The sequence below is a fragment of the Amia ocellicauda genome, chromosome 2, assembly GCF_036373705.1.
Source record: "Amia ocellicauda isolate fAmiCal2 chromosome 2, fAmiCal2.hap1, whole genome shotgun sequence".
NCBI classification, from domain to species: Eukaryota; Metazoa; Chordata; class Actinopteri; order Amiiformes; family Amiidae; genus Amia; species Amia ocellicauda.
The window spans coordinates 26,262,842-26,280,285 of NC_089851.1; the positions used below are offsets into that span (position 1 = coordinate 26,262,842).

The following is a 17,444-nucleotide window of genomic DNA, read 5'->3' on the forward strand; positions in this document are numbered from 1 at the left end:
TTTGCGGGGTCAATCCTTCTGTAACAGCCGCCACATGAAGTGCAGGGTCACTGTTTCGTGCATTTCCCTGGGATTTTACGGTAAAGGGGAGGTGGCCGAAAGATGGGCTTCTTACGTCGGGGGATGTAGCGCATGCGCAGCACAGAAGGTAACTGTCCCTAGATTTATGACCACTTATTTTCACCGGCTACGAACAGCTTTCAAAGGAGGAAAATAATCTGCAACCATGTTTCTTATTTCTTATTAAAACCTTGTCAGCCAGTGTGGAGGAGATTGTGCTGCACAGCTGGGTCTGATATTGTTGTGTTTTTAAATGGCAATGCAGTTTCTCCATGGGCCAGCGCTGAACATCTGGAACTACAGGAGCTCGTCTCTGGAAGCCGCTGCAGGCGAGGAAAGATCAGCCCGAGATGAACTACGGCGCGTCGGCCAACTCGCAGCTCCTGTTCCGCGCCTGCGACGAGGGGGACTATGAGAGCGCCAGGCGGATTTTGGAGCCCGGGGCCGGCGACAGCGGGACGCCGGGCAGGCTGCGCTCGGAGGCGGGCTCGGAGTGCGCCGCGGACACCGCCAGGACCCCCTCTCTCGTCCCGGTGGACTGCGCGGACGAGGCGGCCAACACGGCGCTGCAGTTCGCCGCCGCCGGCGGACACGAACACCTGGTCCGGTTCCTGCTGCGGAAGGGCGCTTCAGTGGACAGCCGCAACCACTACGGCTGGACCCCGCTGATGCAGGCTGCCAGGTGTGCTGAAACCCCCGAAACGCATCTTTTCTAAAGTTATTACAGGCTTGTGTCTGTGGTGGTAGTGTAATGTAATGCCATTTTTCCCATATTCATTTCTCAGTCGGTCTCTCACTTTTTGTATGATCAATTTGCCCCTCATAAACCTGTATCTGTGCTGCAGAGGATGTATGTTGCTCTTTACCTTTTTTTGTTTCACACGTGTAACGAGTTAAGGAGATTAATGTCAGACTTGCTAACTGTCTGAAAGAGGTCTGTTTAATGTCAATTTGAACAATAAACTGGATATATATATTAGAGAGAGAGAGACAGAATAACAACAACAAAATCCAGAAAAACGCATTTCAAAAAAGTTATACATTGATTTGCATGTTAATGAGGGAAATAAGTATTTGACCCCTTCGACTTAGTACTTGGTGGCAAAACCCTTGTTGGCAATCACAGAGGTCAGACGTTTCTTGTAGTTGGCCACCAGGTTTGCACACATCTCAGGAGGGATTTTGTCCCACTCCTCTTTGCAGATCCTCTCCAAGTCATTAAGGTTTCGAGGCTGACGTTTGGCAACTCGAACCTTCAGCTCCCTCCACAGATTTTCTATGGGATTAAGGTCTGGAGACTGGCTAGGCCACTCCAGGACCTTAATGTGCTTCTTCTTGAGCCACTCCTTTGTTGCCTTGGCTGTGTGTTTTGGGTCATTGTCACGCTGGAATACCCATCCACGACCCATTTTCAATGCCCTGGCTGAGGGAAGGAGGTTCTCACCCAAGATTTGACGGTACATGGCCCCGTCCATCGTCCCTTTGATGCGGTGCAGTTGTCCTGTCCCCTTAGCAGAAAAACACCCCCAAAGCATAATGTTTCCACCTCCATGTTTGACGGTGGGGATGGTGTTCTTGGGGTCATTCCTCCTCCTCCAAACACGGCGAGTTGAGTTGATGCCAAAGAGCTCGATTTTGGTCTCATCTGACCACAACACTTTCACCCAGTTCTCCTCTGAATCATTCAGATGTTCATTGGCAAACTTCAGACGGGCCTGTACATGTGCTTTCTTGAGCAGGGGGACCTTGCGGGCGCTGCAGGATTTCAGTCCTTCACGGCATAGTGTGTTACCAATTGTTTTCTTGGTGACTATGGTCCCAGCTGCCTTGAGATCATTAACAAGATCCTCCAGTGTAGTTCTGGGCTGATTCCTCACCGTTCTCATGATCATTGAAACTCCACGAGGTGAGATCTTGCATGGAGCCCCAGACCGAGGGAGACTGACAGTTATTTTGTGTTTCTTCCATTTGCGAATAATCGCACCAACTGTTGTCACCTTCTCACCAAGCTGCTTGGCGATGGTCTTGTAGCCCATTCCAGCCTTGTGTAGGTCTACAATCTTGTCCCTGACATCCTTGGACAGCTCTTTGGTCTTGGCCATGGTGGAGAGTTTGGAATGTGATTGATTGATTGCTTCTGTGGACAGGTGTCTTTTATACAGGTAACGAGCTGAGATTAGGAGCACTCCCTTTAAGAGAGTGCTCCTAATCTCAGCTCGTTACCTGTATAAAAGACACCTGGGAGCCAGAAATCTTGCTGATTGATAGGGGATAAAATACTTATTTCCCTCATTAACATGCAAATCAATTTATAACTTTTTTGAAATGCGTTTTTCTGGATTTTTGTTGTTGTTCTGTCTCTCGCTGTTAAAATACACCTACCATTAAAATTATAGACTGATCATTTCTTTGTCAGTGGGCAAACGTACAAAATCAGCAGGGGATCAAATACTTTTTTCCATCACTGTGTGTATATATAATATATCTATATATATATCTATATATCTATATTCAGCTATATGTATGTGTTTGTGTGTATGTATTCAGCTTTGTATATTCATAAGTAAGTTACAAAATGCTGTTTATTATAGGTCTTGTGTTGTTGTTTTAACACACACACACACACACATACAAACAGACGGGTGACAAATTAAAGGAAAACCCAACATAAAATGTCTCGGTAAGGTGTTGGGCACCACGAGCCACCAGAACAGCTTCAATGCTCTTGGCACAGATTCTACGAGTCTCTGGACTCTACTGGAGGGATGAACACCATTCTCCCAAAAGATATTCCCTCATTTGGGGTTTTGATAATGGTGGTGGAGAGCGCTGTCTAACACGTCGGTCCAAAATCTCCTATAGGTGTTCAATTGGGTTGAGATCTGGTGACTGCGAAGGCCATAGCATATGATCCACGTCATTTTCATATTCATCACACCATTCAGTGACCCTCATGCCCTGTGGATGGGGGCATTGTCATCTTGGAAGAGACCACTCCCCTCAGGATAGAAATGTTTCACTATAGGATAAAGGTGATCACTCAGGATAACTTTGTCATGATTTGCCTTCCCTGGCCCCAAACCATGCCAGGAAAATGCCCCCCACAGCTGCGTCACTGCTTCCATCATATCACATCAAAACTTAATTACAGTTTGAAATGTTTATTTGCTTAGTCAGATTCCTTTAGATCAAACCTCTGAAGCCTGATTAGAAATATTACAAATACTGTAGCTTACTTTATAGACTGCTTGATAGGTGTGTGTGTAGTGTATGCAAGTTTTAATGAGATCTTATACTCTTTTCAAAAGATATATATTATTTTTTTTCAATGCAGGTTTGGCCATCTGAATGTTGCCCACATTTTACTGGAAAACGGGGCTGAAGTCAATGCCAAAAACCGAATGGGAGCCAGCGTGCTTTCAATGGCAGCCCGAGGAGGCCACCTCAACGTCGCCAAACTACTAATGGAGAGCGCGGCCTTTGTGGATGGCTATGACCATCTGGACATCCCTGAGGCCAATGGCAACAACAACAACAACAAGGAGGAGTCCCAGGACATCACCGCGCTGGTGACGGCCGCCCAGCACGGCCACGAGGCTGTGGTGAGGTTGCTGCTGGAGTGGGGCGCGGACGTCAACTTCAGCCTCAAGACCACCGGATGGAGCCCGCTCATGGTGGCGGCCTTGAGTGGGAAGGTGAGTGTGTCCCAGCAGCTGGTGGAGCGAGGAGCCGATCCCGACCACGTCAACGTGCTCGCTAAGACGGCGTTTGAGATCGCCCTGCAGCTCAGACAGAAAGACATTAAGAGTTACTTGGATGCCATCACCACTGTGCGACCACAGCCAGGTACATAAACAGGTTTTGTTTGCTCTTTCTCCACCTTATACTTCACCTTAAACTTGTTAGCTGTAGGAATCACGTTTATGTGAAGAGAGGCAACCTTTCATGGACCAGGCTGCCTTCAGTACTGCTTCAGGACATGGTGACGAATACAAAAGAGAGGGGTAAAAGGTGGCAGGGTCGTGTTAGCCTTTTTCAACATCTAAAGTGATGCATCGCCCGAAGATTCATTTCACTAATTGGTTTGATTCCTCTTGTGGAATGCTTAAGTATGTGATTTGTCTTTAATTAACAGTTAGGAAGTGCAGGTAGAATTTAATCGGAACAATTGGGCCTCTTCAGAAGCTTCCGGAATGATGTATTTTTCTTTTGCTTTGGTTTAAGTTCTCTTAAGAAGTTTTAGGCTTATAAACAAATGGGTGCAAATGAAACTTGTAATGGCACAGTTGAAAGAATTCCTTATTCATCTGATGAGTCACTGCCTTATATTTCAGGGGGTGGAGGCATCACCCTTCTCCTTGTATGCATGTTCAGTACTTTTTGTTGTAATTTCTCCAGTCACCTTTTTCTGTTCACATGCATTTCTTTTTGAGGTTTGAAGCATCCAGTACTTGACCTTTTATGACACCCATCCCATAATAGATCCCTCATTTAATATTTGCTCACTTACAGAAGTATCCTGTTTGAGCTGACACTGGTAGATCAAAGGCAAGCAATGTTTTTGCTTCACCTGCTTACCAAGTTGGATAGATTTTTCCTTTCTATCTTAACTGCATTAAATTAATATTTAAAGATAGATATAGGTTCTAAAGAGTTGGTAATATTCAAATAGGGATCAAAGTTAATATCTTCCCATAAACTTTTTCACCCTGCTTCATTGCTGACCCTTAGAATTACTTCAGTGAACACATGCAAATTAGCCGTGCTGTTACTCACTTGTTAATGATCAATTTCAACTAAGAGGATGTTTGAGCTGGGCTTCTTGTTTGCTTTGCAGTTCAGATACTCCTGTAAAGTCCTAAGCTGTAGGCCTGAGCAAGCTGAGTGAATGTAACAATGGCATGCAATACAGTACTTCACAGGAAGAGCGTTATTGTGCTTTTCAGAACGTATCTGAGCCAGAGAGTGCATTTCACATGATTTAAATCTTTATATACTGTGTAAATTTATTTTGATGCCAATATAGACATTTTATTGTACTGTAACTGTTTAGAAGTAGATTTTAACAATAACACCAAAAAGCATTTTCTTACATATCAAATTTGAGCAAACTTTATTTTTTACCATCATCGTACTGTACTGTACAAATCTGAACAGTAATTTCACAATAAAATGTTTTCTTCCTCTACATTTTAACCTATTTACATTGTGAATTTGAATGAATGTGAATTGAATTTTACACAGATGTATGAATCATAAGTTGTCACAAAGTAACTCACAGTAGAAGTTTGTGGAAAACGGGAAAGTACTGGATGTCCAAACTATGCACGGAAATTACCACAGTTAGGAAATTTCTTATAATACTAATTCCATCCTCTGTTTAGTTATATATAACTCTATCCCTATTAATTTCCCTTGAAGTCACACGTCTCTTTATAATAGCTAAAATGTTGTATTTATTGACTATAGATGTTTAAATACGTTTTTTTTGTTGTTTTTTTTTAAGATGATGAGAAAAGGAGGCCAGATGTCTTTAGTGCACTAAAATTAGGTGAGTCCACTGCATGCTTCACCATAACTATACTGGCAGAAGTGTATTGTAAACCAATCTCAAAACTAGTATGAATTCTGTTGGTTAATCACAGCAGGAGTATTTCCTGTGTAAAAGTTACTCTAATTCCTACATAATTGAATACTGGACCAATACGAGAGGCTTTAAATTGAATTGTGTTTTATTATTAGTATTGAAATGTCATAATCTGCCTATACCTGTACATATTCTGTTCCTATCCCAGCCAATTCCCAGCTGGTGAGGGAGATTTTGGATGAAGACCCAGCTCAGGTGAACTTGGCCAATGCCGACGGGGCGTCTCCCCTGATGATCGCTGCGGTGAACGGGCAGCAGGACGTGGTTCAGCTGTTGGTGGAGAGGAGTGCTGACATTGACAAGCAGGACAGTGTGCATGGCTGGACGGCATTAATGCAGGCCACCTACCATGGGTATTTTGTTTCTTTTAAAAGGCATCCATATTGTAAACTAGACACAGTCCATGTCCCCTGTCAAACGAAAGAAAAAACACTGAGACTTGTGCAAAGAATTGGACATTTCAGTTGTAAATGGAATGTTCATCATTTTCACCACAAATAACTTTTTCGAACATTTGTAAGATTTTATTAATCAAAACTCCTCTGATAGAGAAGGTTTTGTTTTTAACGTTGTCTCTTGATCTTTCTGAACCCTCTGTCCTTTAGGAATAAAGACGTTGTCAAGTATTTGTTGAATCAGGGTGCTGACGTCAATCTTCGTGCCAAAAATGGATACACTGCCTTTGATCTGGTTATGCTGCTGAACGATCCAGGTAAGTTATAAAGCACACATTCATGTCACCAATGGTACAAGTGGGTTAGTCATCAAAGATTGAAATTGATATGGAAAGTATGTTAAAGTAATGTCCAAGTGACCAGTTATTTAAAACAAGAAACATTCACAGCCTCGTCTGGATAGATACATTAACTTCTGGTGCATTCTTCACCTCTTATTGAAACAAACTAGATTCTGTACCCTCTACAGTAAAACATGTATATATGTATGTATATCAGCAGGTGAAGGCACAACATTACCGTTTCATATTAAATGTCATTTTTGATGCATTTTGTTTTGATACAGTACATTCACTCATTATATAGTATGATGTATCTAGTATGCCTTTTATTCCTTATTGTGTAGTTTAAGTGAAATCCTAAAAGCCTTCCCCAAATCCATATTTGGATTTTATTATGAAGACAACAGATTGTGGATTTCAAATAAACTCTTTGCTGCAGGCCTATAGAACTGCAGAGGACCAAGAAAAGTATTTAAAACATGGTAGCATCATGTATGTGTTCCTGTCTGTTCTATCTTGCTATAGACACTGAGCTTGTGAGACTGCTGGCCTCCGTGTGTATGCAAGTGGACAAAGACAAGAGCAAACACAGGACCAGGTCCTCTATGACTCGCTCCAAAAGCAGACAGTCTCTAAACATCCCTGTGCCGCCTGATGATAAAGGGGGTTTAAAGGTACGCTGAGGAGTTTTTCACAGTACCCTTGGATGTTTGTGTATATGTAGAGTAATGTATGTTATCATATGAAATGTGTGCACAGAATTTGAGAGAAATCATATTTTGTTGCGTATGGAAAAGTTCTGGGATCTTTCATTTCAGCACATGGGACCACCACTTTACATGTTGTGTTTATATTTTTGTTCAGTATACATTGACCATTCTAATAAGGTATGACATTAAATGTATAGATATATAGTATGGTATATGAGTTTGAATTCTGGGATCATAAAAATTCCAACTATGGGTCAAATGTGGACAGTTATTGCATCTGTCTATACCTGATAGACAAAAACAAAATACAAATCCTCTTTGAAGGAACCTAATCTCATTTCCTCACCTTGACTTCTTGAGCTCTTCACTGTCTAATGTGGTCGTGTTTGCTGGCAGTCCTGGTGGAACAGAATGTCCAACAGGTTCCGGAAGCTGAAGCTCACTCACACGCTCAGGCACGGCTTCTCCACTGGCCGCTTGGCTCCGTTCTCAGATGACTCTGGGGTGTCTCTGGATTCTACAATGAAGGCGGACCAGAAGACCAGCGGGAGCAATGGAGCCGTGGGGCTCACTCCCAGTATGGCAAATACAGAGATGGGCACGGCCTGGACAGTGAAAAACAAAGACAGCGGTGAGATGAGCTGTTCATTTTGCTTCATAGAAACAGCAGCTTGGGGGTAATCAGCACCAGTTATTCGTCATCATAGTATACTGTAATATGGGTATTATATATTGATAATTATAATGTCATATCATTATCATAGTTATTATCATCAGCCTTTGTCGATGCTCGGGTGGATGAAGGCCTGCCACAGATGTTTTCACTTGTTTCATTCTACATCGTTTATTTGCCAGGTTATGCTAGCAAAGCTGATCTCATCATATTCTGTATCATCTATATAATATAATCTTTTTGATTGGTTTTTATTCGCTTTGGATCGATTCTATAGCTTCTTTGTCCATATCTGATGCATTCTTCTTGCAATATGTCTGGCCCATTGCCAATTTAACATCTTCACAATTTCAGTCATGTCATATCTCTTTGTTCTTGTATCCAATTATCTCTTCTTGTTATCCAAGCATACATCTTTCCATGGTTCAAACTTTTATGGCTTTGGTTTTTCAGGACTTGGTAGCACCAGCACGGAAAAAGATGATACTCTGATAACAACTATGGTAGGTGTCCATTTTGAGAATCTGAATCTGTACTACTATTGTCACTCCTTCAAATGAAAGCCAATATTCATTTTCTAATCATGCTTTCCAGCTGAGGAATGGTGCTCCCTCTACCCGCCTGCCCAATGACAAACTGAAAGCTGTCATCCCACCCTTCCTCCCTCCATCCAGCTTTGAGCTGTGGAACTCAGACCGGTCACGCACCAACAAGGAAGGGAAGACCGATACAGCCAGGCTGCCCATGCCACAGAGGCCCGGCAAAGGCAACTTCAACAGCAGTGGCAACTCAGACATAGTAAGTGCAGCCTCCTTGTAATGGAGTTGAAAGCCAAAAGTGCAAAGTCCATGATATGTTTTTAAACAGAAATGTGCATTCATATTTTGTTCAAATATAATACGGATACCTTTTTAATTTTTTTGTGGTAAAAGTTTTTTCAGAACATATAAAATAAACTTAAACCACAAAAAATAGTGTTCTTAAACAGTTCCTAATGGATCATTCACACAGTAATGTTTTCTTTCCCATTGTTTTCTCCATGATTTCACTTTGCTTTGTGTTTTAACATGTTTTACTCCAGTATATACACTCACCTAAAGGATCATTAGGAACACCTGTTCAATTTCTCCTTAATGCAATTATCTAACCAACCAATCACATGGCAGTTGCTTCAATGCATTTAGGGGTGTGGTCCTGGTCAAGACAATCTCCTGAACTCCAAACTGAATGTCTGAATGGGAAAGAAAGGTGATTTAAGCAATTTTGAGCGTGGCATGGTTGTTGGTGCCAGACGGGCCGGTCTCAGTATTTCACAATCTGCTCAGTTACTGGGATTTTCACGCACAACCATTTCTAGGGTTTACAAAGAATGGTGTGAAAAGGGAAAAACATCCAGTATGCGGCAGTCCTGTGGGCGAAAATGCCTTGTTGATGCTAGAGGTCAGAGGAGAATGGGCCGACTGATTCAAGTTGATAGAAGAGCAACTTTGACTGAAATAACCACTCGTTACAACCGAGGTATGCAGCAAAGCATTTGTGAAGCCACAACACGTACAACCTTGAGGCGGATGGGCTACAACAGCAGAAGACCCCACCGGGTACCACTCCTCTCCACTACAAATATGAAAAAGAGGCTACAATTTGCACAAGCTCACCAAAATTGGACAGTTGAAGACTGGAAAAATGTTGCCTGGTCTGATGAGTCTCGATTTCTGTTGAGACATTCAGATGGTAGAGTCAGAATTTGGCGTAAACAGAATGAGAACATGGATCCATCATGCCTTGTTACCACTGTGCAGGCTGGTGGTGGTGATGTAATGGTGTGGGGGATGTTTTCTTGGCACACTTTAGGCCCCTTAGTGCCAATTGGGCATTGTTTAAATGCCACGGCCTACCTGAGCATTGTTTCTGACCATGTCCATCCCTTTATGACCACCATGTACCCATCCTCTGATGGCTACTTCCAGCAGGATAATGCACCATGTCACAAAGGTCGAATCATTTCAAATTGGTTTCTTGAACATGACAATTAGTTCACTGTACTAAACTGGCCCCCACAGTCACCAGATCTCAACCCAATAGAGCATCTTTGGGATGTGGTGGAACGGGAGCTTCATGCCCTGGATGTGCATCCCACAAATCTCCATCAACTGCAAGATGCTATCCTATCAATATGGGCCAACATTTCTAAAGAATGCTTTCAGCACCTTGTTGAATCAATGCCACGTAGAATTAAGGCAGTTCTGAAGGCGAAAGGGGGTCAAACACAGTATTAGTATGGTGTTCCTAATAATCCTTTAGGTGAGTGTATATATATATATATATATATATATGTATAATATGTTGAGAAATCAAAATGTTGAAGAATAGGGAGAAAAAAACAAAAATCAAACTAGACATTTCAGTTGCTGTATAATATCTTTTTTTTTTGTTGTTGTTGTTGTTGCAGACTTCAGTCAGCCGTGTGGTGGCCAGGTCTATTAAGTTTCCCAGTATTACCAAGAGTCCTGCTTCTCCCTCAAACTCTGGCAACTTCAACTACTCCCCTCACTCCTCTGGGGGCTCCAGTGGGGTGGCTGGTATGAACAGGCACGGGGCCGAAGCCCACAATCGCTCAGGTAAACTAAATGGGTCGGGTAAAAGAATGGATCGGACCCCCTCAGCAGTTAATGTTTTGATTTGTGTGTGTGTGTGAGTAATTGCAGTTAAACCAGGTGGGGGAGTTTGCAGGACAGGATTAATAAAGCGAAGGTCCATTACTTTCCCAGGTGGCAGCTCAGACAGCGTTCTCTCCCAGATCGCAGCTCAGAGGAAGAAGACTGCAGGTTTACTGGAGCAGAAACCTCAGCTCCCAGACCAAGCGGTACCAGACACCTGCCTCCCTGACATCCACAGCACTCCCAGTTTAGTGGCCAGTGGTACTCCAGGCAAGAAGGTACAGTTTAATTTAGTTTTTGTACTGGTTGATCTAATCTTGGGAGACTAGAGACATTTTGTAGGGCTCCATGAGAAAATCATTTAGCAGTACAATGGTTCTCAGTGGTTTTCTATTAATTTAATTTCTAATCTGAGAACATTGGGTAATTCCTCTAATCTCCATTGTGCTGTAACTGTAGGGGAGGAGCGGAGATGCAGACTGTCAGGTTTCTCTCTCTCAGTTACAGAAAGTGGAAGCCAAGAAGAGGCCTCAGTCCGGGAACTCCTCGACCTCCAAGAGCACGTCCCCGACCCTGACTCCATCCCCCTCCCCCACTCCCAAGGGCCCGCCGGCCGACTCCCTGTCCTCCGCCTCCTCGCACCCACGCTCGAAGAGCAGCGGCGGTTCCAGCAGCGGCACCATCACGGACGAGGGTGAGGCTCCTCTGGCTGCCCTGCACACGACATGGGCATGATGTTGGCAGAACCTTCAAGATCAAATGACGTTTAATTATTCATATCCTTATATCCCATTTTGGCTGTTGAATTATGTTTTCTAGATTGCAGTCTCAAACAACAGAGACTTCTTGTTTTCCTTTTTTGCAGATGAGCTCTCTGGTATCCTAAAGAAGCTCTCTCTGGAGAAGTACCAGCCAATATTTGAAGAGCAGGAGGTGAGCCAGTAAATCAGAGTTCTTGTCATGATGTATTTGATCAGTTGCTGACTGATCTGCCAGTGCTCTCTAATTTGTGCCCTCCACAGTGGTCTGGGTGGTCTCTAGAGTTGCTGTATTTTTTTTTTTTAATCCATTATTATGAATTTTGTTAACAAGTGCTAATCATTCTGTATCGGTTCAGTTGCATCGTCCGCAAAGGTGGCAATGAAAAGCTGAGATCCATTGTCTCTGCAGGTGGATATGGAGGCCTTTCTCACCCTCACGGATGGAGACCTTAAGGAGCTGGGTATTAAAACAGATGGGCCTCGGCAGCAAATCCTCACGGCTATTTCTGAGTTGAATGCTGGCAAGGTATTGGTCATTGTTTCTGTTGCAGGAGTAACGTTTGTTTTTGGCCACGCAAAGCCATGCCAAATAAGGAATAGGTGCTAGTTTAAAATGTGTCTGGATATTTAAAGAAGTTGAAATTAACGGACAGTTCAAGAATGACTAATTTCCTGCATAGCTACCATACCATAATCCTCTTAAACTAAAATTAAAATAATATGAATAAGATATACATTTTCTTTGTATTTGATGTTCTGTCCAAATTTGAAAAAATATATACTTACATTTTCACAAAACTATTAATTTATATTAGTGTTATTTAAAAAAATGATCCTGATATTATTGAAGATTTGCACACATCTATTGTGAAAACTACAAATCTCATACTGTAAAAAGTGTTGATTGCTGGTAATATACATTCCTTTAATGATGCATTGCTCTGTCTGTCCTTAGGGGTGAACATGTTTTGTTGTTGTTGTTGCAGGGCAGAGAGAGGCAGATCTTGCAAGAAACGATACACAATTTCCAATCATCGTTCGGGAGCAGTGCAAGTAATCCTCGCCCCCCCGGGTATCCTCGCTGTGAGTAGCTGCTCAAGAGTAAAGAGGGGCTCCAACACTATTCTCATGTTTGTTTTTTTAACTCAGATGCGTTCTACAGATAATACACCAGTGTGCTTTACATCCACTGCTAGAGGGCCACAGTGTAGTTGGCATTATTACAGTTACAGTTACATTGGATGAATTAAATGCATAATTACTTCAGTTAATTCATTAAGAGCTGAAGTGAAATCAAACCTCCAAATGCCCCTTTCCAACACACAACACACACAATTCTATGAATTAGTAATATACCCCGTTGCTTATATTTAGTACATTCAATTGAGAAAGTACAAAAATAAAACGTTTAACTAGATGTAAATATAAGTATTAAGGCACTTTCAGACCACTTTTAATTGTTGTAATTTGTTAAAGATTATTGTAGGCATATAGATAAACATAATAGAAACTTTCAAGCATTTTGTCATATTAGATTCAAGTCTTTACCACTTCCCTTTATCATCGTACACTGTTCAAAATTAATGTTGCAAAATGACGGCGGTTTATTTATAGAAATCAGGAAAACAAACTGAGTACCTGTATTTTTGACGAGTACAAAGTGAAGCTCTTGTCCGAGTACAGACGTGTACAGAGATGCCCGCACCAGGAATCTGTGAGCAATCGACTCACTAACGTGAACACGAACATGGGCTCTATAGGACATCCCGTACGTCACATCCTATTGTCTAATAACCAGGAAGGGCTGCTACTAGGTTCCGCACAATAACAAGCACTGAGTGCAACAAACACTCATACAAAACAATAGATTAAAAAAAAAAATCTATCATGCTAATAACTTAATTAAAATTATTCTCGCAGTCCAGTCAAAAGCGTCTGGCGGTCTGGATTTGGCCCGCGGGCCACCTATTGATGACCCCTGGCATACGTGTTCGAAGGCGATGTGACACCTCAGCTCTGCTGTTTTCGTACTTCAGACTCAGTGTGACAGAAAGCAGATTGTGTTTCAGAGGACACATGTATGTTGGTGTCATCTCTTCCATGCTAGTGTGACGGGTGTAACAGTCAGCCCAATTGATTAATGGATTAAAGGGGACTAAATCAGGGTATAATGGGAAACGATATAGCTGACAATTTAGAAAACAAAGTGTTCAGATGCTTACGTTTTGTGTATTTTGTTTTGTGTCTGTAGCTCCAGCAGGATGGGTTAGACAGCAGGTCCGAACATCCAACAAAAGGTAATGGCTGTCATGGCGGCCCTGTGGTGGGTTGCTATGAAAATACAAGAGGGATGGGTAAGTGAGCCCAGGTGTCAGCACACACAAGCTGCCCAGCTCTTCTCAACGCCAGTGTCCCAGTGCATCGCTGTGAGCAGGAGGACACTGAAGGATGGACTCCCTGAAGACAGCTACTCCGAGCTAAGGGAATGGAGCAGCCAGACCATGGGCCTTTTGGGCAACAGTGGTGGCCCTGAGAAGGAGGGGATACGACCTTGATCCAAACAGCTTTAAGACGGAGCACAACATAATGTGCAGCTTTCCGCATTCATTGCAATCTGGTGTCTTATTCATTACTGACATTGAAGGAGAAAGAATGTTACTTTTTAGAAAAAGATACAAAACTGTCTTACACAGAGCTCTGTAAGCTTGTGAGCGGATTCAAGATGATGAAAACAGAATATGGCTTATCTATCTAATTACAACTGCCATGTGACAATGGAAAAATAAGAGATGCTGATAATTTTCAACAAGATTTTTTTCTCTCTCTCTACAACAATCAGCCATAACATTATGACCACCTGCCTAATATTGTGTAGGTCCCCCTTTTGCCACCAAAACAGCCCTGACCCGTCGAGGCATGGACTCCACTAGACCTCTGAAGGTGTGCTGTGGTATCTGGCACCAAGACATTAGCAGCAGATCCTTTAAGTCCTGTAAGTTGCGAGGTGGGGCCTCCATGGATCGGACTTGTTTGTCCTGCACATCCCACAGATGCTCGATTGGATTGAGATCTGGGGAATTTGGAGGCCAAGTCAACACCTTGAACTCGTGATTGATCAGACCAGGCCACCTTCTTCCATTGCTCCAGGGTCCGGTTCTGATGCTCACGTGCCCATTGTAGGCACTTTCAGCAGTGGACAGGGGTCAGCATGGGCACCCTGACTGGTCTGCGGCTACGCAGCCCCATACGCAACAAACTGTGATGCACTGTGTGTTCTGACACTTTTCTATCAGAACCAGCATTTACTTTTGCAGCAATTTGAGCTACAGTAGCTCGTCTGTTGGATTGGACCACACAGGCCAGCCTTCCCTCCCCACGTGCATCAGTGAGCCTTGGTCGCCCATGACCCTGTCGCCGGTTCACTGCTTTTCCTTCCTTGGACACTTTTGATAGGTACTGACCACTGCAGACCGGGAACACCTCACAAGAGCTGCAGTATTGGAGATGCTCTGACCCAGTCGTCTAGCCATCACAATTTGGCCCTTATCAAAGGTGCTCAGATCCTTACGCTTGCCCATTTTTCCTGCTTTTAACACATTAACTTTGAGGACAAAATGTTCACTTGCTGCCTAATATATCCCACCCACTGACAGGTGCCATGATAACGAGATTATCAGTGTTATTCACTTCACCACTTCATAATGTTATGGCTGATCAGTGTATATATATATACAGACAGGTGACAAAGGAAAAACCTGAATAAATGAGTGGAGGAACATAACAAATGCAGATGCCTCCAACAGGTGTACTGCATGATACAATTAAGCAATTAACATCCAATCATGCTCTGTGGCATGTATAAAAATGCCGAGCAGTTCCAGTTGACCTCGATTTTGAATAAAGATGGCAAGAGGAAAGGATCTAATTGACTTTGAAAGAGGGGTCATTATTGAGGCACGAATGACAGGAGCTTCAGTCACACAGACGCTCAACTGGCTAGTGTTTCAATAGGAACAGTGACTAGAGTTACATCTGCATTTAGATCTATGGGAAAGACATCAGTAAATAGGGTTGGAAATTGTGGTCGACGCGCACATTTGATGACCGTGAAGCTCGTGCATTACTGTGATATGTCGGGAAAAACTCTTTCCCAAGGTGACTGAGAATGTCAATGCAGGACGTGATCAGACTGTGTCAGCAAAAACAGGCTGTCGAGAACTACACAGAGAGGGATATTATAGTAGGGCTGCAGTACAGAAACCCCTCATTACAAAGGCAAATGCACATCTGAGAGTTCAGTGGTGCAAAAACCATAGGCACTGGTCTACAGAGATGTGGAAAAAAGTGATATTGTCATCCTTCACCATGTGCATGTGTGGCGGTACAAGAGAACGGTACAGGCCTGACTGCTGGACCCCTACAGTGAGGGGGTCTGGAGGCTCTGTTATGCTGTGGGAGGCATTGTCCTGGCATGGTTTCCACTTGTCCCCTTAGAGGGAAGGGTCACTACAAATCATTACAAAGTTATCCTGAGTGATCACCTTTATCCTCTGGTGACACATTTCTATCCTGATGGGAATGGTCTCTTCCAGGATGTCAATGCCCCCATCTACTGGGCACGAGGGGTCACTGAATGGTGTGATGAGTATGAAAATGATGTGAAGCATATGCTATGGCCTTCACAGTTACCAGATCTCAACCCAATTGAACACCTATGAGAGATTTTGGACCGACGTGTTAGACAGCGTCCACCACCATCATCAAAACCCCAAATGAGGGAATATCTTTTGGAAGAATGGTGTTCATCCCTCCAGTAGAGTCCAGAGACTCGTAGAATCTGTGCCAAGAGCATTGAAGCTGTTCTGGTGGCTCGTGGCACCTTACTGAGACATCTATTGTTGGGTTTTCATTGAATTTGTCATCCGTCTGTGTGTGTATGTATGTATGTATGTATGTATGTATGTACACACACACAGAGGTAGCCATTGCCCTCAATGACAGCCAGTACTTATTAATATAAATTATAGTACAACTGTCAAATATCATCTGATTAACATGCATCAGCCAAGTCTGTCTTTCAGTCTAGACTTCGCGTATCTGTCAGTATGGAATGTGTCTCACTGGCAGTGTTCATGGACAAAGAAAATTTGGGCTATGCATTTAAATATGTATTATTGCATTATTTAAAGATAGAAATTGGCTTGGAAAATACTGTAGTTATTTGTTATTTGTAATAATGTCTCATAAACATGTTATTAAATATTATTATGATTTCTGTGATTTTTATTCAAGCTGTGTTCTTGTAGCGTCCATTGTACTGAAATTGAACTTTGAATAACCCTGATATACATTTGCAAATGAAAAAAAATTAGTCAAATTGATTGCACACCCTGCACGTTTGTGTATTGTTTATTTTGCAATTGCTATTTCAAATGCAAGGAATTTTATACATGTATTTTAAGATGGAAATACAGTGAGGGAAAAATGTATTTGATCCCCTGCTGATTTTGTACGTTTGCCCACTGACAAAGAAATGATCAGTCTATAATTTTAATGGTAGGTGTATTTTAACAGTGAGAGACAGAATAACAACAAAAAATCCAGAAAAATGCATTTTAAAAAAGTTATAAATTGGGAGTGCTCCTAATCTCAGCTCATTACCTGTATAAAAGACACCTGTCCACAGAAGCAATCAATCAATCAGATTCCAAACTCTCCACCATGGCGAAGACCAAAGGGCTGTCCAAGGATGTCAGGGACAAGATTGTAGACCTACACAAGGCTGGAATGGGCTACAAGACCATCGCCAAGCAGCTTGGTGAGAAGGTGACAACAGTTGGTGCGATTATTCGCAAATGGAAGAAACACAAAATAACTGTCAGTCTCCCTCGGTCTGGGGCTCCATGCAAGATCTCACCTCGTGGAGTTTCAATGATCATGAGAACGGTGAGGAATCAGCCCAGAACTACACGGGAGGATCTTGTTAATGATCTCAAGGCAGCTGGGACCATAGTCACCAAGAAAACAATTGGTAACACACTACGCCGTGAAGGACTGAAATCCTGCAGCGCCCGCAAGGTCCCCCTGCTCAAGAAAGCACATGTACAGGCCCGTCTGAAGTTTGCCAATGAACATCTGAATGATTCAGAGGAGAACTGGTGAAAGTGTTGTGGTCAGATGAGACCAAAATCGAGCTCTTT

General features: G+C 42.8%; 1 protein-coding gene across 1 annotated transcript; it reads left to right on the forward strand.

Annotated features, from left to right (window-relative positions):
• Positions 1-155: 155 nt before the first annotated feature.
• anks6 (ankyrin repeat and sterile alpha motif domain containing 6) lies at positions 156-16,686 on the forward strand. Its single transcript, XM_066722043.1, has 16 exons — positions 156-742; positions 3,395-3,906; positions 5,567-5,611; positions 5,856-6,060; positions 6,313-6,419; positions 6,969-7,117; positions 7,550-7,784; positions 8,280-8,329; positions 8,421-8,624; positions 10,276-10,444; positions 10,595-10,761; positions 10,985-11,177; positions 11,349-11,416; positions 11,654-11,770; positions 12,231-12,327; positions 13,496-16,686. Exons 1-16 carry the CDS (start codon positions 411-413, stop codon positions 13,543-13,545), a joined length of 2,700 nt encoding a protein of 899 aa, XP_066578140.1. The 5' UTR covers positions 156-410; the 3' UTR covers positions 13,546-16,686.
• The last annotated feature ends 758 nt before the right edge of the window (positions 16,687-17,444 follow it).

What these genes read in the sequence shown, in the direction of transcription:
- anks6 (XM_066722043.1), top strand. Translation starts at nt 411, where the DNA reads ATGAACTACGGCGCGTCGGCCAACTCGCAGCTCCTGTTCCGCGCCTGC. An exon ending in ATGCAGGCCACCTACCATGG is followed by an intron (nt 6,061 to 6,312) that starts GTATTTTGTTTC and finishes TCTGTCCTTTAG; the next exon opens with GAATAAAGACGTTGTCAAGT. An exon ending in GCAGTGGCAACTCAGACATA is followed by an intron (nt 8,625 to 10,275) that starts GTAAGTGCAGCC and finishes TTGTTGTTGCAG; the next exon opens with ACTTCAGTCAGCCGTGTGGT.